This window comes from Loxodonta africana, chromosome 3 (genome assembly GCF_030014295.1).
Source record: "Loxodonta africana isolate mLoxAfr1 chromosome 3, mLoxAfr1.hap2, whole genome shotgun sequence".
NCBI lineage: Eukaryota > Metazoa > Chordata > Mammalia > Proboscidea > Elephantidae > Loxodonta > Loxodonta africana.
This window is the reverse complement of record NC_087344.1, coordinates 177948880-177969180: the sequence shown is the minus strand read 5'-3', so window position 1 is coordinate 177969180 and position 20301 is coordinate 177948880. Positions and strand designations below refer to the sequence as shown.

General features: G+C 38.3%; 1 protein-coding gene across 3 annotated transcripts in view; it reads left to right on the top strand.

Annotated features, from left to right (window-relative positions):
- The window catches only part of CDC14A (cell division cycle 14A), a 189180-nt gene extending 171145 nt beyond the window's left edge, over window positions 1-18035 (top strand). For 2 of the 3 annotated variants that reach the window (XM_064282490.1, XM_064282488.1), the window contains one exon: window positions 640-15535. In XM_064282490.1, coding sequence (XP_064138560.1) covers window positions 640-1090 — 451 coding nt within the window. In that variant the 3' untranslated portion in view covers window positions 1091-15535. The other variant, XM_064282489.1, reaches the window with a different exon arrangement.
- Window positions 18036-20301: the final 2266 nt, after the last annotated feature.

Here is a 20301-nt window from a genome sequence, read left to right as displayed (position 1 = left end):
AAAGCACAAAAGGTGGTGTGGTCCAAGCGGGACCTCTGCTCTAGTGTTACAGTGCAGGGGACGAGGATGTGGCGGGAATGTCGCATAGCATCCCTTTCTTTTAGTGAATCTCTGGCTTGCCTAATGCGGTCCCCAAAGTGGAGTTCAGTTGCACTATAAATGATAAATGGTATTATCATTTCTTTCCTCATATACGTAAAATAGGCAGAACTAAAATAGGTAAGGACATTTGGTGTAGTTGTGTAATTGAATATATTTAAGTTAAATCTTTTACGTAAGCCTGCTTTTTACTCTCCCCTTATAAAGTCCTTTTCATTTACTTCCTACCTCAGGACAAATAGAACCCCCAGATGCCCTCATTTCAAGGTTGATCCCTTGTCAAAGTGTTTTAACCAGCTTCTTAGGTCTTAATTAACTGCTTTTGACAGAGGAAGTTGATGTGTATAACCCAAAGCCACATATTATAATATCATCAGGGGTGATAAAGAAGCCATTCAGCTGTCGTCATTGGCATTGATCAGAATTGTCTTCATCACATTCCTCTAATGTCGTAAATACATGTTTTGAAAACATGGACTGTTTGCATGAGTGTACATGGTTGTCTGTTTTTTTCCCTCTTCATCTGTGTTTTCCATTCAGCTTTTCCATAAACTCCCGGCTAGCCAGTTCTCTAGGGAACTTGAATGCTGCAACAGATGACCCAGAGAACAAAAAGACCTCACCATCCCCTAAGCCGGGTTTCATAGCCAACCCATTCACCAACCTCTTGAATGGCAGTGGCCAGCTGACTGCCAGAAATTACCCTGAGCTCAACAACAACCAGTACAACAGAAGCAGCAGCAGCAGTGGGAGCAACCTGAACAGCCACCCCAGTCCCCATGGCGCCAAGACAGAGGAACGTGGCACCATTCTCCGACCCTCCTACACCGGGCTTTCTTCCTCTTCAGCGAGATTCCTGAGCCGCTCAATCCCTGTAAGTTCGCAGACACCACCTCTTGGTCCTCAGAACCCTGAACTCAACTTTTGTGCCTTGCCTTCCCAGCCAAGGCTGCCACCAAAGAAATTCAATAGCGCCAAGGAAGCCTTCTGATCGATGCCGTCCCTCTGTGTTGTAAAACTGTCTTAGCGCACACATTCTGCTGGCTCCTCTTCAAGTAAAGGCCAAGTTTCAACTGGTTTTCTTCCTTCCTTCTCTTTCTTTCTTCCTCCCTCCTTTTTAAATGGTTTTTCTTACAGCAGAAACAGCGTCTGTTCCCTTCATCATGGACACTGTTGACTTAAGTTCCTTTTCAGTTAAGTTTTCCAACTGCTCTGACTATCTGGTACAAAGCCAGCAGCTGACTCATGTGATATACAGTATTTGGCTTGGTTGTGGTGGTAATAGGAATTAGGGCTTTTTCCACATCATATATTAAAGACTGAGTTTTGGGGTATTTAAGCATAGACTGTACTGAACAGTATCTTCCCAGAACCAAGCCGTGAATATTTCACGTCCTGCAGGGAACTGACCCCGAGTCGATAAAGTAGCAAATGGAATGTATTTATAAGGAAAATGTATAGATAGGCACATGGAATATAGGGGGAGGGGGAGGCAGAGTATCAGGAAGATGTTTAGAATTAGCTATCACTCTTCTAGAGACAGGTAGGAAGATCTCCAATGCATTTTACGAGTGAGTGCTTTATTTAAGTTACCAAGCTCCCTTTTTAATTATCAATAATCCCTGTTAAAGTCTATGGGTTCATCCCCTCCTATGAACTACTTTAATCACATATTTCAATTGCCTTAAAGGGAACTGGGACCTGTTGGAACATGTTTTGATTTGAGAAGAAAAAGCCAAAATGGGAAGGAGAGAAAAATAGACCCTACATATCATACCAAGAAAATATGGTTGAAACACTGTACTTATGGCTCCAGCAAGCCCTGGGAGTGTCTTAAGAAAACTGTGGTCTGGCAGCCCTCCATACCCACTGTTCTTTAAGCATTTCCTCAGCCATTATCCACAGTGAGGATAAAGATCTCCACCTGGAAGAAGAGGGGAGAAGGGAAAGGGCTGGTGGTGGCACTCATTGTGCTGCTTATGGCTCACTCAGCAAGACAATAAACCCCCAAAACCAAACTTGTTGCCTTTGAGTTGATCCTGACTCATGGCATCCCCATATGTTACAGCATAGAGCTGAGCTCTATATGATTTTCTTGGCTGTAATCTTTATGGAAGTAGATTGCCAGGCCTTTCTTTGAGGCACCACCGGGTGGGCTCGAACTGCCAACAGTTTGATTAATAAGCGAATCGAAGTAGTTTGCACCACCCAGGGCAAAACAGTAGCCCTGTGCTAACAGTGAATGGTGCCCAGTTTTCTTAGACAGCAGTTTAGAAACCACTTTTTTAATGTGAGGATATAGGGTGTGTGTGTATCTACTGGACTCCTTACCAGTCCCACCCCTACCCAGGCCTCTTTTCAAAGTTTTTTTTTCCCTCCATCCACATAGTCCTTTCCCTAAGAGGCATTCTGGCACATAGAATTTTCTTTGTCTGGTTTCATTGCCATTTTTAAAAAAATTGTGGTAAAAATGTATCTACCGAAATATTTGCCAGTTCAACATTTTTTACGTGTTCAATTCAGTAACGTTGGTTACGTTCATTGTGTTGTGCAACTACCACCGCTATCCACTTCTAAACTTTTCCATGACCGTTAACATCAATGATGTTTTTCAGCATCTTCTTAGATACCTTTATAGATTGGGGCCTCAGGGTACTGCCACCCTGTCCCACCCTTTAGTCTGACTCTAATCCCACTAAGTAGATTGGGTACATGTGTATCTTAAAACTTGTATCTATGTAACAGGGGTTAGATGAAAAACAATAATGGACTTAAATTTTTATACCGATGTTTACAAGTCCTTCGCAGCAGGAATTGATTCAGTCAATACTTTCACACACTGGTTGTCACGAACACTGTGCCTCTCGGATCAGCTTTTTTTTAGACAGTACAGATCTTTCTGGTTTTAGTAAAAGCGTCATACATGTAAATATACAAATAATTATGTAAATATCTTGTGGATTTCATGGCCAAAGGTTTTGCGTGATCCACGTTTATGGCTGAATGCTGGGAGGATTGGTAGCTTGACAGGAACACGACATGGTTTGACTTTCAGGGTCTTCGTTTTCTTCTCTGTTAGTGAAAGCACAGGAGTGTTCTTTAAACGATTGTTCATTTCCCCGCTGGTGATTTTTATGTAACTTAATTTTGGTTTCGTTCCATATTTTGTTCTTTCTTCTCACCTTTCCCCCCTTTCCTTCTCCTCCTCACCCTTCTTCTGGCTGGAATAGAGTAATTTTCCAATAATTAAATTTAAAGTAATAGTCTGTGTGGGCAGCTTCTACTACCCCCCTCTTCTGCCTCCTAAATGTGTCATCTTATTGTAAAGAAAAGCATTTATAAATAGAGTTGCCAGCATGACAACATTTTCCTCCCTCGCACCCTCCCAGGAAGGAAGAGTAGCAGGTCTCTATAGCAGACCTTCCCTCCTTTCTCTTTTCCGAGAAAAGCCCCTGTGAGGGAAAGGCTCCAAGCCCTCACCCTGCTGGCTTGGCTGGCAGACAGTCTAAATTACAATGGAAATTCCCATTTTATGTGGCGTGAAGTAAGAGGTTGTGAGATTTCTTTTTCTTTATTGGTGTAGTACAGCTTTTCTGATTGCTGGAGGTTTATTGTCTAAATAAGATCACCCGTCTTTCCAGTGCCTCCGAAAATGTCAGACATAGGACCCTTGAAGAGCTAGGACTAAATTACTGGGCAAAATGTTTTTTAAATCTGTAGCTAGGAAATGAAGTCAGCGTGGCAATATTCTCTCAGCACTTTTAAGAAAGACCCAGAAACTCTTAGGGGATAGAGGTGGCGGGTGTTTAGAGGGAGTCTAATATTTTAAAAGCTACAATTAACATCTCTTTTGAAAGCTGCAATTGCTTGCTCACTTTATGCAGCAGTTCAGCCCCCAGAAAAATGTAAAAATGATTTCCTTGTTCTGTCATTAAATGCTTTAACACAGAAAACAAGACCAAATGTTAAGAAATCCTTATGGTTGTGACAGAATGGTGAGAAACAGATTTTATTTTTATTTATTTGGCCTCTTCTGTTAGTCTTGAGGTTTTGAAGGCTCAATGCAATGCACAGGACTTCGCTTCCGTTGACCCACTTACTGTAAAAAATCAGTTTCACTCCCTGAAACTCAGAGGAGTTTTCCAGCGCTTAAGAAATGAGGGATATGTGATTATGATGTAGGTGGGGTGGAAGTATTTTATTAAACTGAAATTACTTGAGGTATCTGTCTTGAATTTTTGCTATGTTTTATTTTTAAGGCACTTATCACCTGCTATTCATAGACATTGTCCTTACCTGACTCCCAAAAGCCTGCCTTAGGTCGTGGTGCTTTGCCCATAAGCTGTTCAACATCTTGCCTTGGTCTTAATCGCAATACTCTTCTCCCTCTGAATTTTAACCATGTGTTCTCCTGTGTCCTCCATTAGATTGTGAGTTCTGTGAGGGCAGGAACTGTACCTTGTTCTTCCTAGTTGTATGCCTAGTTGTATGGCATGTAGTAGGCACTCTTTAAATAGTTGTTGGATGGATGGATGTGTGCTTAAATGATAAATGTGGTCAGAATTATTACGTCCATCTTAAAGATAAAAAATTTGAGGGTCTGAGAGATTAAATATTTTTTTTCAAGATTGTACTGCAAACAGATAGCAGTACCATAATTTGAATGTAGGTCAGTTTAACTCCAAAAGACATACTGTTTTAAATACGTTATGTCCTGTACATACTGTGGCACAGTGGTTAAGAGCTGTGGCTGCTAACCAGAAGGACAGCAGTTTGAATCTACCATCTGCTTCTTGGAAACCCTATGGGGCAGTTCTACTCTGTCCTCTAGGGTCACCATGAGTCGGAATCGACTCGACAGCAACAAATTTGGTTTTTTGTTTTTGTTATGCCAAAGATACCTCATTTTGCCCAGAAGGATCAGGGAAAGCTATGCTGAAGGGGTAGCATTTTAGTTGGGCTTTGGAGGATAAATGGAAGCCTGCCAGGAATCTAGTGATGGAAGTAGAAAGGGGAGGAATGGCCATTCCAGGCAGTGAGAACAGTAAGAACAGAGGTACAGCCTTGGTAGTACTATGTATAGGTAAATTCTTGGGTTCTAAAGTCAAGTAGACCTGAGCTTAAGTCCTAGCTCTGTCACTTCCTAATGATGAGTACTTGGGCAAGTTACTTAATCTCTGTGAGCCTCAGTTTCCTTTAAAATGGGAGGCATCCTGATCAGGAGCAGATCAAGGTTTTGTGCATCTTGAAACTTATACACTCAGTGGTACCTGTTTAAGATGAAGACTCCCTGGGTGGTGCACACGGTTACGTGCTTGACTACTAGCCACAAGGCTGGCAGTTCAAACCCACCCAGAGGGGCCTCGGAAGACAGGCCTGGTGATCTGCTTTTGAAAGGTCACAGCCCTGAAAACCCTAGGGAGCAGTTTTACTTTGCACAGATGGGATTGTCATGAGTTGGGGTAGAGTCGGTGGCAACTAACAATGACAACATTTAAGATAAAAAATATTTTCTTTTTTGTAAAATTTATGCAAACATATGACTGTGTGTTTTGAAAGGGGTTTGTGTGGATGTGGGGCCTTGAAGCTTATGTGGTATTAATAAAGGGTGGTTATGATGAAGGAACTGTGGTGGCACAGTGGTTAAGTGCTCTGCTGCTAAATGAAAGGTCAGCAGTTGAAACCCATGAGCCAGCTCTGCAGGAGAAAGATGTGGCAGTCTGCCTCTGTAAAGATTTATAGCCTCGGAAACCTTTTGGGATAGTTCTCTGTTCTATAAGGTCACCCTGAATTGGAATTGACTTGATGGCAATGGATTTGGTTATAATGATTAAGATAAATTATATGCAGTATTTTGCACAGTGCTTGGAATATATCTAGTACACAATAATTGTTGGCTGTTGGCATAGTGGTTAAGAGCTTGGCTGCTAACCAAAAGGCCGGCAGTTCAAATCTACCAGTCAGTCACTCCTTGGAAACCTTTTGGGGCAGTTCTACTCTGTCCCAAAGGGTCACTATAAGTCAGAGTCAACTTGATGGCAATGGGTTTTGGTTTATTACTGTTTTAAGAGCAGTGAATATTCTGGTATAGCTAAAGAATGGGGGATTACCTGAAGATGAAGCTGGGAAGTTAAGCTGAAGCCACACTGGGGAAGTGCAGTGTGAGCTGTGAGAGTCCTGTAAGCAGGAGTGACTTGATGTGAGCTGATTTGATGAAGATTATTCCAGCCGTGGTGTGAATGATAGCTGTTGGAGGAAAACCCTCAGGGCAGGTAGACTAGTTTGAGCCCTGTCTCCTGTCCCTAGCCCCTACCTCAGGAGGTCCCCTTGGGTCAATGCTGTGCTCATTCAAGGATTATTCTGTGTTTCAGTGCACGTATTAGTATTGATACTATTAGACAGTCACCCACGGTCAATAGCTCCAACGTATTTTTATTATGAATATTAAATGGATATATTTATTTTAGTAAATTAAAACCTGACCACCCAAAGAAAAATTATGGTCCTTAGTAAACATCTTTTTAAAACATTTGAGATGACAAGTTGTAAAACATTGTGCTTTGTTGTAGTGTGTGTGTGTATACACGTAACCAACAAATTGCTGTTGTGTTGATTCCGGCTTGCGGTGACCCCATGTGGGTCAGAGAAGAACTGTGCTCCATAGGGTTTTCAATAGCTTTTTTATTTTTTGGAAGCAGATCACTGGACATTTCTTTCGAAGTGCCTCTGGGTGGGTTCCAAGTTCCAACCTTTTGGTTGGAAGAGCACATTAACTGTTTGCCCTACCCGGGGACTCCTGTGTGGGTAGTCAGCTGTTTGGTTACAAAGAATTTTTTGTAAGTTTTGTGTTGGAGGTCATATAAATCCATAAATCTTTGCTTTATGGGAGCAGGCTTTGAGAATCAGCTTTTATTGTATTGACCTAAAAAAAAAAAAAGGGTATAAAATATAGTAATGATAAGCTTTGCTGTTAAAAGTTTCTTCTGAAATACGCTTTGTATATCACCTATGAAAATATTTTTCATGGTTTTTATTAAGTAGTAGTATATATTAAGCTTTGTTATTCCTATATGTTAATCTGCAAACATTTACAGGTATAGTCTCATGATGAAGGTTGTAGGTTATGCGTTCATTGTCTCTTGGACTTTTTCTATTCTCTATTCTGCTGCTTCCTCATTCCTTTTGTTGTATTCACCTCTTGATAATCTTTCTAACTCAGTCTCTTCCCACCTTTAATTCGTGCTTAAAGTAGGGACAGGAAACTTTTTTTGTAAAGGGCCAGATATAAAATATCTTTGGCTTTCTGTCCCAACTATTCTACTCAGTATGTAGACGAACGAGTGTGGCTGTGTTGTAATAAAACTACTTCAGAAGCTGTTTTATCCATAAAGTGGATGTTCTTCTCTCTTGGGCATAACACTGTAAGCTCCTCAGCCTTCTGCAATATTGGTGAGGTCATCCTTCACAGCCATAAGCAGATACTTCAGCATACTCACGTGTAGCCTACAAACATGCACATCCAAATTGGCAGGGGGGAGTGGGCATGGGGAAGAGTCTTCTCTAAGTCACATGTACCTCGCACAATTTCTCCTTTATGGCCAAACTTGGTGAAGAGAGCCTATATTTGCCACCTCCCTTAGCTGCCAGGTGCTCCTCTGCCCTCATTAGCTAAGAGCCCCTCCACCCCAGTGAGTCTCTGCCACAGGTCGCTACTGATACCTTTAAGACCAGATCTGATGGTCTATTGTTAGTTCTCATTCTTCTTAGTCTTTCTGTAGCTTTGACACTATTGACCACCTCCTTTTCCTATAATTTTTCTTCTCCTTTGATTTCTGGAATATTGTTTTCTCCTTTTTTATTCCCTTAAATATTTTCTACTAATTTGTTTTCCTCTGCTTGTCTCTTAAATACTGGTTTTCCCCAAGGCTCTGCCCTTGGCTCTGCTGTATCCCTGGATCATCTTCTGAGCGTTGGACCTATATGTCCAACTTCCTGTGAGCAGTACCTGGAGAGAGTATGTATTCCTTGAACTGCCTGCTCCTCATTTTGTTTCGTACCTCAATAATTACATCTTTATTCGTCCAGCCGTCCAACCTAGAAATTTGGAATCATCTTTGATGCTACTACTACCTTTTCTCCTGCCACATCCAGCCACTAAGTCTAATCAGTTCTCACTCTGAAATATCTATTTCCTGCCCCTCCATTTTCAACACTGCTGCCTTAGTTGAGGTGTCCTCATGGACTATTGTAATAGTCCTTTAAATTTCCTTCCTGCCTTAAGTTTATCTTGCCTTTAATTTCTGCTGTATGCTACTGCCAGTGTTAAATTTCTAAGACCAAACCAAAAAAAAAAAACTTGTTGCCATGGAGCCAGTTACCACTGATGGCAACCCTATGTGTGTCATAGTAAACCTGTGCTCCATAGGGTTTTCAATAGCAGATTTTTTGGAAGTAGATTGCCCGGCCTTCCTTCCCAGGTGTCTCTGGGTGAACTTAATCCGCAGTAACCAACCAGTTGCCACGGAGTCGATTTTGACTCATGGAGACTCCAGGTTGTCAGAGTAGAACTGCTCCATAGGGTTTTTAATGGCTATGATCTTTTGGAAGAAGATTGCCAGGCCTTTCTTCCAAAGTGCCTCTGGGTGGACTTGAACCACCAGCCTCTTGAATAGTAGCTGAGTGCTTAACCATTTGTACCACCGAGGTATTCTTTATAGCATATATGTGTGTGTGTAGTATGGCCAATACCTAATAATATTTATTGAACTAAAAGTTGGGTAATGTATCTAGGTTCATGAATGTTAAGTAAAGAGCTAAAGTGCATAGGAACCCACATATCATTGTTAGCGTATGAAGCACAAACAAAAAACAAAGCAAATTTTCAGCTTTAGCATTAATGTGCAGTAATCTGGGAGTTGTTGGTTTTTTTTTTTTAAGAAATGTTACTTTACTAAAATAAGAGAAAATAAATTCTAATTGACTTATATCAATATAATTTTGGTATTCAGAGGATCTGAAAACACTCATGTAACGATTGGCTGAGTCAAGTTGGGTGTCAACAATCTGTCATCTTATAATTGAGCTCTTTGTGATTATTGAAAAGCACAGATTAAATGCCTCCAGAAAAAAAAAGAATCTATTAAAAATCATGTAGGAAGGTGACAGAATATTTTATATAGAATTTTAATTAACCAGAATTGGCTCGTTAAATCTGGTTGTTAGGTGCGATTGAGTTGGTTCCAATTCATAGTGACCCTCTGTACAACAGGATGACATGCTGCCTGGTCCTGCACCATACTCACAATTGTTACTATGTTTGAGCCCATTGTTGCAGCCAATGTGTCAGCCATCTCGTTGAGGGTCTTCCTCTTTTTCACTAGCCTCTACCAAGCATGACGTCCTTCCAAATCTTTGGGTCCATGAAATACTTAGAGAACACTATAGAAAAATATATACACCCCCTTTGAAGATGATTTTATCACAAAACTTTAGCCTTCTGTGTTAATATAATGCCAATAAAACCTTATTCATCTATGATTCTTCTAGCATTGTTGGAGAAATAGATATTGTATCAGCAGAAGCAAATCTTTTCAGTATTTGGAAGCCACGTTTGTGGAAATATGTATCAACACACGTATTTTCTGTGTTAACTTCCAAGCAATACAAAATCTAACAAACTCCATTGCAAAGCTATAAAGAGACCCAGAAGTACAGAGGCAGTTGTAGATAAATTTATTTTTCCCCAGTGCTGTATATGGGTGTTAAAACTAAAACACTGAAAAACCCAACCCAGTGCCATCGAGTCAATTCTGACTCATAGCGACCCTATAGGACAGAGTAGAACTGCCCCATAGAGTTTCCAAGGAGCGCCTGGTGGATTTGAACTGCCGACCCTTTGGTTAGCAGCCGTAACACTTAACCACTGTGCCACCAGGGTTTCCAGAACATTGAAGAGTTATATATAAAATATGATAGCATATTTCCAAACATGTATTTTTTTCCTTTTCGTCTGTGCTGTAAAAGCAAACCAATTTTTCAGGTGATTTTTGTCTTTGGTGATGTAGTGGTTAAGAGCTCAGCTGCTAACCAAAAGGTCACCAGTTCCAATCCACCAGCCACTCCCTGGAGACCCTATGGGGCAGGTCTACTCTGTCCTATAGGGTCACTGTGGGTCGGAATTGACTCGATGACAGTGGGTCTGGTTTGGGTTTTGTCTCTGGAGTTGAAACTCAGTCCAGAGATACCTTAGTACAATTCTGTGTTTAAGTTATTTTGGTTTCTTTTTTTTCCCCCTAAAGTGGAAAATGTAAAAAAGAAAAAGTCAGTATGCCAAAAGCCCATCCACATTTTGAGTCAGGATTTTGACCTAGTAGGACATTAATATTCCAGGCCATCAGGTCTTTTGGCTCAAGTTACTTGAACGCTAAGACATTTGTTTTGTTCAGTTCTGGCAAAAAATCTTTATCTTTCATTATTTTTTTGTAATTTGCCATTTTTATTAGTCAACTTCTAGTTTTGTTTACTAATCATCTGAACAGTATTTGTATCTACAATTATTAGACATTTTTCTGCTATGATTAGGTAACTGGGCTGTTTAAAAAAGAAACACCTCCAGAATAGCTAAAATTTTAAAGTCACTACCCACATCTGCCAAAACAGATTTTTAGCAAGTTTCCAGAACAGTACAAATTGTCTTGATCTCCTTACCTAACACTTTGTTTTATGTCAAATCTAACTGCTCTCAGGAAATAAGGCTTTTTGATAGAATCTTATATTTTGACAGAAAAATTGGGGGGGGCTGCAAGTATAAGGCAATTTTATACTTATTTTCCAGTTTGAATATTGCTGCATTATTAGTTTCATGGTATTCATATCAGAATAGTACCATATATTCATAATAAACTTGATCCACTCTTAACACTATTACCCTGTTGAACTTGTTGGTCAAATGAAAATGAATAGTCTATTTGAGAGATTAAAATTTCTTGGTTATGTAGGCAGCTGCTACCTTGTAAAATAATATCGACATTCTAGATCTCACTTCATAATCATAGCCATTGTCATTGCAGTTATTTTTTTGTAATTCAGGTGTATTAAGTATTCATTCATTATAATAACTTGGACAAAAATCACTGGCCGAGCAAGGTTAAAATTTTAATTAATTGGGATATTTAAATATGAGTGGTGTTCTAAAGAAAATTTCTCTTTAAACTATTTCTGAAAATTCTTTTTGATCCCTATTGAAAATCCTTTTAAAATGTACTCTCCTTTACAGTCATAAATATTATATTCTTGCTATAATTTACTATTTCTTTGCTCACTCAGGTCATTATTTGTTTTGTCAGGGTGAAAGAGGATATTGGATTAAATATGCTTAGTGGCTTAGCATTTGAGCTTTAGTTGTTGTTGTGTGCTGTTAAGTCGATTCCAACTCATTTAACAACCCTATAGGACAGAGCAGAATTGCCCCAGAGGGTTTCTAAGGAACTGCTGGTGGATTCAAACTGCCAGACTTTTGGTTAGCTGCCTGAGCTCTTAACCACTGTGCCACTAGGACTCCATGGGCTTTAGAGCCAGATTAAATGGGAAACCAAAACCACTGTCATTGACTCAATTCTGACTCAGCAATCTTTTAGGACAGAGTAGAACTGCCCCATAGCGTCTCCAAGGAGCAGCTGGTGGATTCAAACCACCGACCTTTTGGTTAGCAGCCGATCTCTTAACCACCGTGCCACCAGGGCTCCAGCAGTAGAAGGCACTCGTAAATGTCCATCTCAGAATAATTGACCTGCAAATTAAATATCTAGATTATTAAGACTACCAGGTAGTTGTACTTCAATTGGTCTATTTCTCTGTATAATATCAAAGACAGCAATAATAATATTGTTTATATAGTACAAAATACATTTTGGCTTTCACTTTATAGTAAAAATATATTTTTCCCCTTTAAAATAGTAAAAATATATTTTATAAACAATATATTTTATAAAAATGTATTACTTAAAATCTATTTTATTAAAAATTATAAATTTATAAATATAGTAAAAATTTTAAAAATGCTGATAACTGGCTGTTGTCTTTTCTAGAATGTTAGTAACTTCAGGATACACAAAACCAAAAAACCAAACCCACTGCTGTCAAGTCGATTCCGACTCATAGCGACCCTATGGAACAGAGTAGAACTGCACCATAGAGTTTCCAAGGAGCGCCTGGTGGATTCGAACTGCTGACCTCTTGGTTAGCAGCCGTAGCACTTTAACCACTACGCCACCAGGGTTTCCTTAGGATACACAAGCATTTGGAAATATTTTACATTGCTGGTAGTCCTGCCTAAGACTGCAAAAAGATCATGAAGTTATACATTTTTATGATGTATATTAGGTGAAACTAGGGACTAAGGTGGTTTATCTATCTTTCTTCTAAGATTTCAAGTGGAGGGTAGTGTTTTGTCTCTAGGTTTCCTCCACTGTGGCCAAGTACAAAGGAACCAGAGAGACCCTCAACACCACCCCATTGTGTTAGCACGTGGTGCTTGTAACCTAAATATTAGAGTCATCCCAGTGAAGAGGCCTGGAAATGTTTGATTTTTCGAAGAGAGTAGCTCTTGTAGACTAACAATTCTCTCTTCTCTTAAACCCACCTACATTGAGATTTTTTTATTGAAAATAAAAGGAAGTTAATTTGTTACAAAATACTGGTGTCAGAATAATTTGATGAACCCTTATCTGCTTTAACTTTCTTTTTGCCATATAAAGAAACCATGGAATATATTTTGTTCCAAGAACTCTGGTATTATATTTTTTATCCTTCAGTGCCTATTATATATAACTGATGCCCAGTAATTGTTGAGTGAATTAACTAGCATGACGGAAGGTCCATTCTTTGGCCAATCATGCCTTTACTTGTTTGCAGAGGCCACTTAGGCAACTTGAGGGATTTGGGTAGGTGGAGAAGGAAGTAGTACGGCTTGTGATGCACTGTATCTGAAGGCTAGATTAAGCACGATCCATAGTTTGTGACATCTGCTATGTGAAAGGAAAGGCTTCTGACTGAAGACTGTGAATATTTACTCCACATAAATGATAGAAATTCTTAAAAGTTATTCTCGACTATTTCTGTTTTCCAGTTCAGTGGCTACTGTGATTCTATAAAATAAATATAAATACACACACGCACACATACTCATTTACCCCCCTATACGTCGAAGCAGACATTAATACTTTACTTTGAAAGAAAGCTCGTCCACAAAGATCACTTGCCTAGTGTCCATTTGTGGTATTTCTGTTTACTGAACATTGATGGACCTTTAGAGGTGCTTGCAAAAGCAGCTTTGTTCCAAATTTATAAACAGTCTATTTTAGATGCTTTCTAATTCCTATCCATGATAACATGAACAAGTTTTCTAAGTGGAACAGAAGAAAAGCTAACTATTCCCAAGAAAACACTGGATGACATATAGCACATATGTGTATTCTTGCAGCTGAGGAAACTTAACCTGGCTGTCCTCTGACTACTTGCTAGATTTCAGAAGAAATGAAGGAAAAGCAGCTAGAAAAAGAGTAGTTCATATTTGTGCTTTAATGGTTAGTAGGGACCCCTGGTGGCGCAGCGGTTAAAGCACTCAGCTGCTAGCCAAAAGGCTAGCAGCTTATACCGACCAGCTATTCAGTGGGAGAAAGATGTGACAGTAAAGGTCTGCTTCTGTAAAGATTAGAGCCTTGGAAACCCTATGGGGCAGTTCCACTCTGTCCTATAAGGTCTCTATGAGTCGGAGTCTACTCGATGGCAACGGGTTTGGGTTTAATGGCTAGTATGATTAGTATAGCAATTGGTATAGTGTCCCATAAGTTAAAGTTATATGGGCTTCAAAGCCCTTGACCAGTTTCACTGAACTTTCTCCTAAGACAGAAAATTCTAGTCTTATCTCTTTTATTCCCTTTGTGGTTTCGGGCTTGTTTATATTATAATATCCTAATTCTTGATCATCACAATCCTGTTTTGAAACCTTAGCATAAAACATTCGGTAGCAAGAAAGCCAATTTGCCTAGCCTTTTCTGTTTTTCTTAACAGCTCTTGACATTTAACGTCTTTCTTGAAACTTACAGTCTTGAGAACTCCCTCCTTTCCATATCATCCCTTGCGTAATCCTTTGCTTGTGCACAATGTTAATTTTACTTTATGTATGCTTTTATTTAATGCTGGTTCCTCTGTCTTTTCATTTTATATCTATTACGACAAGATGGTCTGTTTCAGCTTTTAAGCCCTTTGAGGGTGGGGACATTTTGACTCGCTGTGCTGATGGGTACTTACTTAGTAAATGGCCATTGGTAGGGTATAAGGTTCACTGGGATTTTGAAGCTGAACGAAGATAGTTTGAATCATTTTTAAGTTCTTTGGAAAACAGTTTTTTTTTTTTTTACACTGATGCCATCAACAAAACGGACCAGTCTTAGAACTGATTAACCTAAATACTGCAAATCAATTTGGAAAATCTTTACTGGGTGGGAGAAAAAGGCATTTTATGGATACTCAAATAAACTTTCTTGTTCTAAGGCATTTGAGTAGAAGAATTTTGCAAAAAAAAATATTTGTTTAGATTGCTTTATGTTCTTTCTAACTGTGCTATTTGCCACTCAAAAAAATAACCACTGGGCAAACGTTCTTTAGCTGTCTTTATCTTTTCCTGGTTTGTGTCTATTATTGATGCATTTTCATTATATATTCTAATATATGTCTTTTATATATTATGTTCTAAACTCAGGACAGTGTGGGAGGAATTTCCATTGTTTACTTTTCTTGAAAATTGCCCATCGTTTAGTATAACTGCAAGACTTGTGCGTAAATGCTTTGAGGTCTTAATCCAAAGCTGGTAGTGTTTTGTGTCCCTCTTAATGGAAAGGATTTATAAGGTATTTGTTAAATTGGAACATTCTTAAGGAATTTGTTTAAATGGCTGCTGATCTGACTGCATTAGAAGCATTAACATGCCACTGATACGTATTGAATTAACTAAAAAGTGTCCTTCTTTGAAAGAACATATGTTCGAATAACCTTCAACGTAGTTACAAATATTTAATATTCTTGAGTGAAACTCCGTATTATGGAAGAAAAACTTAGAAACGAGTTTAATGCCACCTCCCATTTTACAATTAACCTCTAATTTTTAATCACCACTGATAAATTAGTAAGCCTTTGAAAATATAAAATTTTCTTGCAGTCACGTTAGGTAATTGGATATTTCATTCTTACTTAGCACCCTTAGCAAATGCTTCCTCCCCCCGACCCTCCCATCTTTTTTGTTCTGTTTTTTTTTTCCCTTTGTTTCATGTATCTTTCCTGTAATAGATCAAACTGCCTGGCATTGAAGGAAGAAGCCGTATGATATACTACAAATTTTATAAGTGATGGAATTTAACCTCAGTTTATGTCTCTTCCCCTGCACAGTCCCTTCAGTCTGAATATGTTCATTACTAAAAGGCCTTGCCACTCCGGTGAAAGCTGTTCCACTCTTAGAAACAATTTCTTCATCTGGACGAGCAATGTAGAGGGAAAGCAAGTGCTCGCTGGGAGGATCTCTCTGCCTTCTTACCTTAAAGTAAAGAAAGCACTAAGATAAGACCTTCAAGAGACTTGAAGCCAGAACACTCTGGTTAAAGACTACTGTAAATGCACTGAAACTATGTTTATGAAGATGTCACCAATTTTTAAGACAGTTTTGATGTTGAATTTGGTATTTCGAGAGGTTATTTTTAATGTATTTCGGTAATACATTTGTTATTACATTTACATGTACAGTGTTACATTATGTATTGTCAACTTTAAAAAACTATTTTGATAAATTTATAAATATATAAAATGATGTAAAAACTAGACTATATTTTGATTTAGATTTTCCAGCTGTTTGCTACCAAAAAAAAAAATTGTATTTTGAATTTGTTTAGGCTCGTTTTGTCTACAATGAATACGTAATTTCTTCTTAATAAGAAAAAGTAAGGGAGAACGATTTTAGAAAGTTATTTTTATGCTCCCACTATGAATACTGCAGATGAGTTCATTCTTTTGGGAAGTCAGTCTGGTTTAATGAGATCGTCCGAGTTTGTCTCTAGCAAGAGTCTAAGTGTTTGATATGGTTTATTTAGACCGGCTCCTTTCCCTTTGTTTTTGTTGCTGAGCCATATAAATTAGTTCTGTATCCTTGGGGGCTTTAAAAAATGGAACATGTGGTTGCAGATCGCAATTCACTGAATGTTTTTCCAGAAAGCATGAGTTTTCTGTATGAAATAACTTCACATTCCAAATACTTTTATTTCTTTCCTCCTCTCAAACAAGTTCTTTACCCAATGAGAATATTCTGCTTTTGGTACGAGATTGTTGTCCGTAAGCACACATGGTCTGACACCCATTTTAAAACAATGAAGAAGAAAAAGCTGAAAAAGATGCTGCTAAGTAGCTGTCTGTATCAAAGGAGCTATTTTTTTAAACAAGAGTACAAACCCCTGACGCACACACTAGCGTATCGGGAAGCTAACATGAAAATGAGGGGACCTGCTATAGGTACTCACAGCTCTTTGATGTCAGTATAATCTCATATTTAGGTCTCTGAAAGCCTGCAGGCTTCATTTCTGTGGGGTAGTTGGGAGCCTTAGATCCTGATTCTCTTCCAGGCTACTTAAGAATTGACCACTCAGAGACACTGAAAATACTAGTTAAATGAATTCATATGAAGTGCTTTATTCCCAACCATAGAATTATTAATAATGTATTTATTAGGAGAAGGTACCTTGCGACTATTTTATAGGCTTCAGCAAAACATCTTTTTCATGTTTTACATTTTTATGAAGGCATTTGAATGAATGTTTGACTCAGGTTCGTTAAGTTACCCTTTAATAACTGCAGTACCACATAATTGCACTAAACTGATGAAACAGTGAACTGTATGTTTTAAGAATGAAAAATAAGTGGGATTAAAATGAAAGAGTAAAATATTTTCTTATGAGCTGTTATAAAGATTGATTAATTGTATAGGAAGATGAGAGTATTTTTAAAAAATTATCAGTGAAATTTAATTCAGATGGCATTTGAGAAGGGGAAAGGAAACCATATTGATAATTCTAGTTCTGTGAACACTAATTTGTGTGCAGCTATTAAAATGATTGTAAAATTGACTACTGTAAATCCTCTATAATTATGTATATATAGAAGTCAGATGTATCTACATGTGTAGGTCTTAAAATTATTTATACACATGTGCGTACATAGACACACCAAGACACATATGTATATAATATAGAAAGTATATAGCAAAGTAATTCTACTCCTATAATAAAAATTGTTTGACATGTATTTTGTTATGAATAGTTTACCTTGCAAAAGATATTTTGTTCTATTTTAAAGTGTAGAAGAATACACTGCTAATAAATAATAAAATGTTTTATGCAATTTCTTTCTTCGCTGGCTTTTTTTTATAACTTGAATCTTGACTTATCAAGGTACTGAAATCTTTTTATAATTTTAGGTTTGATTCAAGCTGGTTGGTGCCTTTCGAGTTTCTCAAGATCTCTGTTCTGGATTTTTAGTTGATCTTTTATTGATTTTTCAGGTCAAAGTCATTGCCTTAAATATATGACTGAGCTCAAAGAAACCTTACGCTTGGAATTTCACAAACGTTAGATAATCTCCAGCTCTCTCTCTCTAACTTTCCTTTCTGTTAAAAAAAAAAAAAAAAAAAAAAAAAAACACCATTCATGCTCAGTGTTTTGAGTCCTGCTTGGTTATTTATGACTGCCAACACACTGGTCATCAGTTTGTTTTGATGAAGAATAGCTGTTTTCCTTAAAGAAGAAATTATAGAAATAAGTTAGATGGAACAAACCTTACAACTGCTAGATTTATGCCCCGAAGAGCCAGTTTAGGAGGAAGAAGCCATACTATTTATTGGAGATGTTTTATGTATTAAACTGAGTCTTTTTTGGTTGGGCTTTTTTTTTTTTTTTCCACGTTTTCCAGAAGGCAAAGGAAAGGCTGTGGGTGGGATGGTAATTTTACTTCTGGAGTTGGTTTAAACCATGGATAACGGAGAAGGACATGTTTATAAAACACATTTGCAGTTGGGAATCTACCAATTAGTTGTCCTCATGACACCGAATGAAACAGTTGGGGTACCCAGGTTCTCAGGAGACTGTGTGTTGAGAGATTTCTTCTGAATCCATGAACTTGTCTAGAAGAGCAGAAATTCTTTTTTCTGTGAATTTAGTTCTTATGAAAAAGAAAGTAAAAATAAATAAATTAGGTAGTTCCAATGGATTTCTCACCTACTTGTGTAAACATTGAGTTTACATGGTTTTGTACCCTTAGATGTAAAATGATTTGTATATCTCAAAACACACGGGTTGCCCAACATATATTCAGCTGTGATTCAGCAAGAACATGAGTTTACCAATTACTATAAGCTGTATTTTCAAAATTGTTCTCGCTTGTTAGCTTTCCTTGGTGATATGTTAAACCATTATTATGTTACAGGTTTCTACTTGAACCAGTTGCTGGTGTATAAGCCAAACGGTATTCTACGGTGGTTCAAGTCATATACAATAAAGAGGGCTGTGCCTTTTCCAAAGCAAAGTCGGAAGGCAGAGTTAATGGCTGCAAAAACCTTGCAGTTCTCAGCAAAACAAGAATTTGGTCATTGCATACCTTTCTCAGAAGATTAATTAAGAAGATGTCTAATAAGATTTCCAATTACGGCAGTCTTGTGCTGGTCATAATTTGCAGCATAAGATAAAACTCCTTTATTTACACATAGGCTGTGTAGGGGCGGCACCCATGGCATATGAAGGAAAGTAGAAAATAATTGTATTAAGTTATTTTGAGCTGAATTGAAATGTTAATATATTCCCACCCAGTTCCTTCTCTATGGATTGAATTATGATAATCATATCAAGGAGAAAAATAGCTTTTCTAGAGAGTTTTTAAACTATTTTTTGGTACGTGCAAGTAGAAACTTATATTGGAAAACTACTTTTACTTCAAAATACGTTTATTTGGAATGGGTTTTAAGTGGACAAAAATAAGTTAGCTGATCTCTTCACTTTGGACGCTTTGTTTTGACCTGCATATCACCAAAACAGAGGTGAGTCATGCCACCAGTTGCCATTTCTCCTTTGGCTTGAACCAAGGTGACCAAAGCATTTCCGAGAAATCAGACTGCAAGTGGAAAATGGGGCAAGACAACTCCGGCTGCAAATGTTTATGTTAAAACTTCAGATGTAGGGGTGTGGGCTATCAAATGTATTTTGCTTATGTATATTATGGCTTTCTTCCAAAAGGATTTGAGGTGGCTTCAAAGAACAGAGCAGGCGTACCATAGAGGAGCAAGTAAAAGCTTTGAAGCAACCGAATTTTGAGACAGCTGATACTGGGACTTAAAGCTGAGATAAAGAGGTCTCTCCAATGTCACAGGATATCTGTTTTTCTAGACTGGGCTAGTTCACATTAAATATACTTGACCTTCGGTCAACTCGAGGGCACCTCACTAGGATTTATTTCACTCAAGTGTTTAAGAAGAGATTATCTCAAGTGAGATTTTACAGTGACATTGTCCATCTTGACATCCAGATCCCCCAAACTGATTATTTCAGGTGCATGGAATAGAGAGTTCAAAAAGACAAATTAAAACCAGAGATCAGAATAGTGTAATGATAGTCTATGCATCTGTCTGTCTATCTAGATTTCTTGCAGGCAGAGAGTGTTAACTGCATGCTACCATTTTCTACAGAGAGATGCCATACCCTAGGAGGCACATTCTAGGTAGTTTTATCAAGTCTAGGAAGGTATAACCAACTAGCTTTTCATGTAGCTTATGGAGCAGTTCTACTCTGTCCTATAGGGTCGCTATGAGTCGGAATCGACTCGACGGCAGTGGGTTGGTGGGTATGCTTATGAAGTCATAGTCTGCTGAGTGTGGCCAGCACGGTTGGATAGGAGATGTGTATTCGTCATTTCCTGTTTCTCCCTTGGCCACTTTCCATACCAATCTTTTTCACAAGTATAGCAGCCAATCCCAGACTTCCCCTGCTGCTCCAGGTTCAGCCAATAACTCACTCTACCACTTAGGTCATATGTCTTCACTGACCAAAGAATAAATGGTTAGAGGCCATGTTAAATTTGAAAGTTGTTGGACCTATAAAACAGAGCAGAGACACTGGT